A 5,757-nucleotide genomic window follows, 5' to 3' on the forward strand; every position below is an offset into this window, starting at 1 on the left:
GCGGTGCCAGGTCGGGGTTCCCCCGCCGGGTCGGTGGCGAAGGGCGCGTTTCTCTCCGCTGCGTGCGGGAGTGAAGCCGTCTCCTCGAAATCCAGGCGCCGCCGGGAAAGGGGCTTTCCGGAACGGTGTTTTAATTAAATATCGCTCTTAAACTTTTTCCGCCACAAATGACGTCCACCCTCTTCCCACGCCAGGCCCTAGAGAGAGGGGAAAAACTAAGACCGAAAGAATTTAGGATGCACCCCCAGGGGTTGTTATACCAAGGTGAGAAGCGCTGGTTAAAGTGCGTTAGCTGTAATGGTCGACGAATGTAAGCAAAGCAAGGTTGACGGAAAAGGGTGATACAGTTACATGTAGTAAGAAAAATAAGCTTTTGAGTACCATGTGTTCCTCGGAGGGAGATTCTGCTTTAATACCAGGGAACCCGAGCATTGATGTCTTCAAATACACGTGTGAAAAGGAAAAGGGATGTTAAGCAGTTAACTTTGAGAGCCAGTTTAATCTTGCAATGTGTAATATGCCATGTGCAGGAACTTTATTAAAGATGTTTAATACTGTAAACTGTGAGTTAAGCCTTGTACTGTAGGGAGACTTAAACAGTCATAGGCCATTTGTTTACTTGGGTTTGCTGAAGATCACTTGCAAAAGTTCAATTTGGAAGCAAGCCAGAAAAACATAGATAGTCAAGTGAGAGACCTTTAGGCTAAGAACCACTTTGTACCCTTATTTCTGAATAATGCCTTCTGTGCTCCAGTTTCCTCCTTTTGCTATACTAAGGACGAAAAATATTGTCGGCAGAGAAATAATGTTTATTAACCGAAGAGTTACTTAGAAGGAGAATAAGTGTTAATTAGTTTTTCTGTAATACATTGGCTACCATCTTTACGCATGTAGCGCACACCTTCTACCTTGAGGTCAGCCTTGTAATGTGTTTAAGTTATGTCAATAAAATTTTCACTAACATTTACCATTAACATTGGGAGCTTTAAGATAATCTTTAGAAACTTCCAATACTTCAGCATTTAATTTTTTTCTTGTTCTATCAAAGAAAAGCTATTTGAGAGTTCTTTTTTTGTACTAGAACGGGTGATGAACAGATTTAGGTAGTTTCATGTAGTCTTAATGTGAAGACTTAATATTGGTACAGTGAGGAGATCCAGTTGATTCCCTGAGGTACCGTCTTCTATCTCCCACCCTCATATTACTTTTTCTGATACTTTGTGTTCGTGCTTCTGTCCCTTATGCTTTGTGGGGGGACAAATGAATATCTTTCAAAAGTATACTTAGCTTCAGATGTTTTACTGTGTTTTTGCAATTCTCAGTGTATGTTACTTTTATGACAAAACTTTAGGGTTTCTTGTATGGGTTTTGTCAGATTCAAATAAAGGAATTTTTATGTATTTTGACAAGTTCTCTTGCACCTAGAAAGGTTCAGAATTTAATTATCTTCATTATGGGGTAGTTTGTAGTTTTTGATGAATGCTTGTAACAAGAGGGCAGAAATCCGTGCCCTATAAAATTTTGCAATATGCTAGCAGCTTTTTTTCCCCTAATGGCAAGAGGTGTACACTACAGGGCTTTTATGGTACGTTAGGAAGAAAACAGTAACATCCATATGCCCTTTTTTTTTTTTAAACTTTCTTGGGAATTACTGAAAAGGAAAGTTTCCTTAGATAGAAAAAGAACATCTCTTACGTGAGATCTTTGATACTCCATGCACAATATCCTACCTCATCTTAATGGTAAATTAGATAAATGCTAGTTTATCTTAACTAGCGTTCGCCTGTAGTATACCTTCCTGTCACACTTCAGTTTGCCCCTGAATGTTTGAATTTTAGTGCCTGTGAGTATGGAATAGTGAATCAGCTGATTTGGAAATCACGCCGTACCAGTTTTCCTTCATGTTTTTTCTAAATATGCTTCAATCCTTATTTGCATTAATTATTTTTTGTTGTGTACTGAACAGTGAATACTAAACTGAAGAGCAGTATTTTTTAAACAAGTTAGTGTATAGGATCAAGAATAGGACTAGAATTTAGGATTAAACAGTAGGAGGCTGCTGTTTCAACACACAACAGTATTTACTGATGAACTCTTACTAATATACAAATGACACCCAGAAAATGTCACGTTTGGCTTCTAAACTAACCTAGGAATTGTGAAGGCTTTTGTGTTATTTGCCCCACATTTTCCAAAAATTGATAGCGTAGAATACAGAAATGTCACCAGCTGAAGCATACAAAAGCAGTGTGTGCCTTGCGCAGCTAATGAGGTGGAAGCCATTTGAGTTTCCTTAGACCAGAACCTGAGTTTTTAAAGAGTTTTCTGTGGGATCAAAGAATCTGAGTGCTTGAAATGTTTGCATAGATTTAATTTTCTTGTGCTAACCAGAATAAAGCAATGGGTTCTGGAATCCGTACAGGGGTTGCATGTGTTCAGCTAAATTAGCGTATGTCCTTCAAGTCTGTTCCAGTCTCATCGACATACAAGATATACAAGGAAACGATATTCTGGAAATTCTGGGGAGCTTGGGAAGTGAGTGCGCAGCTTTGGGAGTGAGGTGGGAGGTTCATGGTCGCGCTTTGGTTTTTGGGTTTGGTTTTTTTTTCTTGCATTTGGTGCTCAAGAGAAGCAGGAAAGAGGTCAAACTAAACTCACTATACCATAGTATTTCTTCTTAGAGTTGTAAGGAGGAGGGTAAGATGTTTAAGTATGCTAACAAGAACACTTGCTTTGTGTGGCTAACTACCATGTTTTATGATAATTTGCTATATTCTGCCTCGTAGGTGTAAATATTCTAGCAACTTGTCAAAATTTTCCATTTTCTAATACCTAACGAGAATTTTGTTTTCTGCAGCAAGAGCTTCCTTTTTAGACCGGTTGGAAGGTTTCTGTGCTAAATACGCTGGGTTTAGTCGTATTGTATTCTCCCTCATTGATTAAAAAGTGGCATATCCTTTTTATGTAATCTTTCTCTTAATGAATGCAGGTTTTGCTCTTTTTTTTTTTTAAGGAGGCAAAGCAGGAGAATAATAATGCCTAATACACGTGCTTTTTTTGAGACTAAAGGCAGGGAGCTGAGCTACCTAATTGGTAATGCCGCGTAAGTTTCTTGAAGGGGAAATGGAATCGCGAATGTACTTCAACAAAAATTAGCAGTTCTTTGCAGGAGTCTAAAATAGTCAGGTCAGAAATATATAATAAAAAAGGCAAATGTTTGAGTGTTCAGAAAACTTGGGTTGTTCTCTTCCGTACTGCTGCATTGGTGTGGTCTTGGTGAAGTCAGACAGGGGCAGCCATAAAATGTGGAAAGGTAATTAAAGTATAGGTAGTTACCAGGCATCTTCAGAGATCTCACCGAGTCTCTTTCTTCATGTTGTCTTGGCAAATGTTGTCATTTATATTGTTTTCATTATACAGAAGGAAAATATAGTGACATGTTTTGCAATAAATAGTGTATTGAAAATTACACTGTAAGAAAATAATTTCTGGTAAGAGAACATACCAGGTCACTTGACTTTCCTGTTTCTAACCTATTATTTAATACTTAAGGGCACACAGTTGTCAGTTTAAAAAAACACGTATTTTTGTGCAGAAAATTTACCTCCACACTCCTTTTACTATATGCACAAGCGATAACTTGTGTGTGGCAGGGATTCCTACGTCCTTCATCTATCTAATTTCTTTTCTATGTGCATTTTTTTTCTGGTTTTGAGGGATGTTAAATAACAAATCAAGATTTCTATCAAAAATAAATAAATCAAGTATTGCATGTTTTCTGTGCCAATTTTTCACTGTATTTCTTCAGCTGTTTCTTCACTTATTTTTCCGTAAACTTATGAACCAGTAAGATAGTTGACTGAAAAAATAGGCTGTGGCTTGTGCGAGAGCATGTTAATACTGTCTCAGATGACTTGAGTGTAGTTGTTGGGAAGAAGATGCTTTTCACAAAACAATAATTTTGAGCTGCAGTGTGTTCTAATTTTCATAAAGTGTCATGACACATTGAACACTTCTTGATCCAGAAGAGGAACCAATAGACGCTAACAGGTTATTATTGCTTTTTTAGGTTTTTCAGGTTTCCCAGCTTTCTTGTTTTTCTTTCCTTCTCTCCTCTTTTGTTGCATCGACTCTGCTGTCCATATTTTGTGAGGAGTAAATCTGTACTCCTAATCGTATTCACAATTATCTTCTTAGATTTTTTTTTTCCGCAAATGACACATTGTTATATCAGAATATGAATGAAACTCAACTGTATCCCTTGCTTACATGTTGAATGCATCATATAATGGAACGTATGATGTCTTTTTCTTACAAGCAGGTAGGCTTTCTGCATCTTTTACTTTTGGCAATAGAATGTTAGTTTTGTTCTATATTTGGAACCAAACTTGGTTTCTGGAATAGCAGTATAAATTTTATTCTTCTTTTTTTTTAGTTTATGTTCATTTGTTGGACTTAAACTGAGAAATAATGTTGGCATACTTTTCCCTCTTTGATGTTTATCCTTTTAATGAATTGTTATATTTATCTTCATTGGAGTTTTATTTTGCTAAGCCGAGTAAGCAAGACTAGTTTTTCTTTTATACAACAGGCTCTTTGGTCATATTAGTAGCTTCTTTCTGTAGTTCTTGTAATTACAACTTCTTTTTCTTGAAAACAGGAATTCAGAATTGTGTGTGGTATTCCAGACAAGTTGTTGCTCATGTGCAAAAATGTTCATGTTCCCCATCTCTATTGCAAAGAAATCCTTGATGTGCATTTGCCTCTTTTTTCCCTTCCCCCTGCTCCCCTCCCCTACAGAGCTGCATCAGTTTATAGTTGATCACAGAATGACTGTACTCCCAAATAACAAGCCCTGACTACATGAAAGAAGCTTGTATCGGTCCCTGCGTGCAGGAATCTTGCATTTCATGTGATTTTATTTCATGTGGTTTCTAGTAAGCCATTTTTCAAGACCCATCACTTGTGTGTGTGATACTCTGTTCCCCTTTTGTTGCAGTGCTTTCCACTTTTGTCTCATCTAAATCTACCTATTCTTTTCTGGCAGCATTGTTTTAAAAAAAAAAAAAAATTCGATACAATTTTTGGAGGAACTAGTAGTTCTTTTCTAGTCCAATAGTTCCACGCTTGCAACATCATACTGTATTCTTACAGAAAGTTTCTTTCTCATTTTAAGATTACCCTCTTATCACATTCATTTAACCTGAGATGATTTAATGAGTCCAGACTGCATCTTGTTTGAGTTTCCTTTTTTTTCAAGGAAATGACTGATTCATTTTTTAGGTATTGGATTAGTCCAGCATGTCCTAAATCTGCTAACGCTTATTGCATTTTTGTTCTGTTTTCTTTTTTAATACAATTGAATTCAGATCACTGAGCCTGATAACACTGAAAGAAGAAAAAAATGTTAACTACTGTATTTCTTTTTTCTCTCTAATCATATGATAGCACGTTTCATTTCATTTTATTAAAATGCTCATTGCAATTTTTTGGGACAGCTCTAACGTTTTGGTGTAGACATTTTTGCAGTTCCCCAGCTTCAATGTATTAGCTCCCTCAAGTTATGCTTTTACCTTGGAAGGTGTTAATAAATTTGCATTCCCACTAACTAGCCTGTCTTCACTCCTGTATCTAGTGACATTATTTGTATTGGAAACCAAGGCACATTTTATTGTCACCAGTACATCCACAAAATGGTATCACTTCTTCTGTGTTTTTTTAATTATTATTATTTATAAATCATAAGTGGTTTCACTA

The 5,757-nt window shown here is 36.6% G+C and overlaps 2 protein-coding genes across 2 annotated transcripts in view; one reads left to right on the plus strand and one right to left on the minus strand.

Moving 5' to 3' along the window:
• The window catches only part of TMEM70 (transmembrane protein 70), a 4,333-nt gene extending 3,453 nt beyond the window's left edge, over positions 1-880 (minus strand). The window contains exon 1 of the mRNA XM_009335068.1: positions 869-880. Coding sequence (XP_009333343.1) covers positions 869-880 — 12 coding nt within the window. The remainder of the gene's footprint in view (positions 1-868) is intronic.
• The window catches only part of TCEB1 (transcription elongation factor B (SIII), polypeptide 1 (15kDa, elongin C)), a 15,570-nt gene continuing 10,007 nt past the window's right edge, over positions 195-5,757 (plus strand). Inside the window, exon 1 of the mRNA XM_009335023.1 lies at positions 195-264. The gene's annotated coding sequence lies outside the window, so the exon portion shown is untranslated. The remainder of the gene's footprint in view (positions 265-5,757) is intronic.

The sequence above is a fragment of the Pygoscelis adeliae genome, unplaced genomic scaffold (assembly GCF_000699105.1).
Source record: "Pygoscelis adeliae isolate BGI_AS28 unplaced genomic scaffold, ASM69910v1 Scaffold101, whole genome shotgun sequence".
Lineage (NCBI taxonomy): Eukaryota > Metazoa > Chordata > Aves > Sphenisciformes > Spheniscidae > Pygoscelis > Pygoscelis adeliae.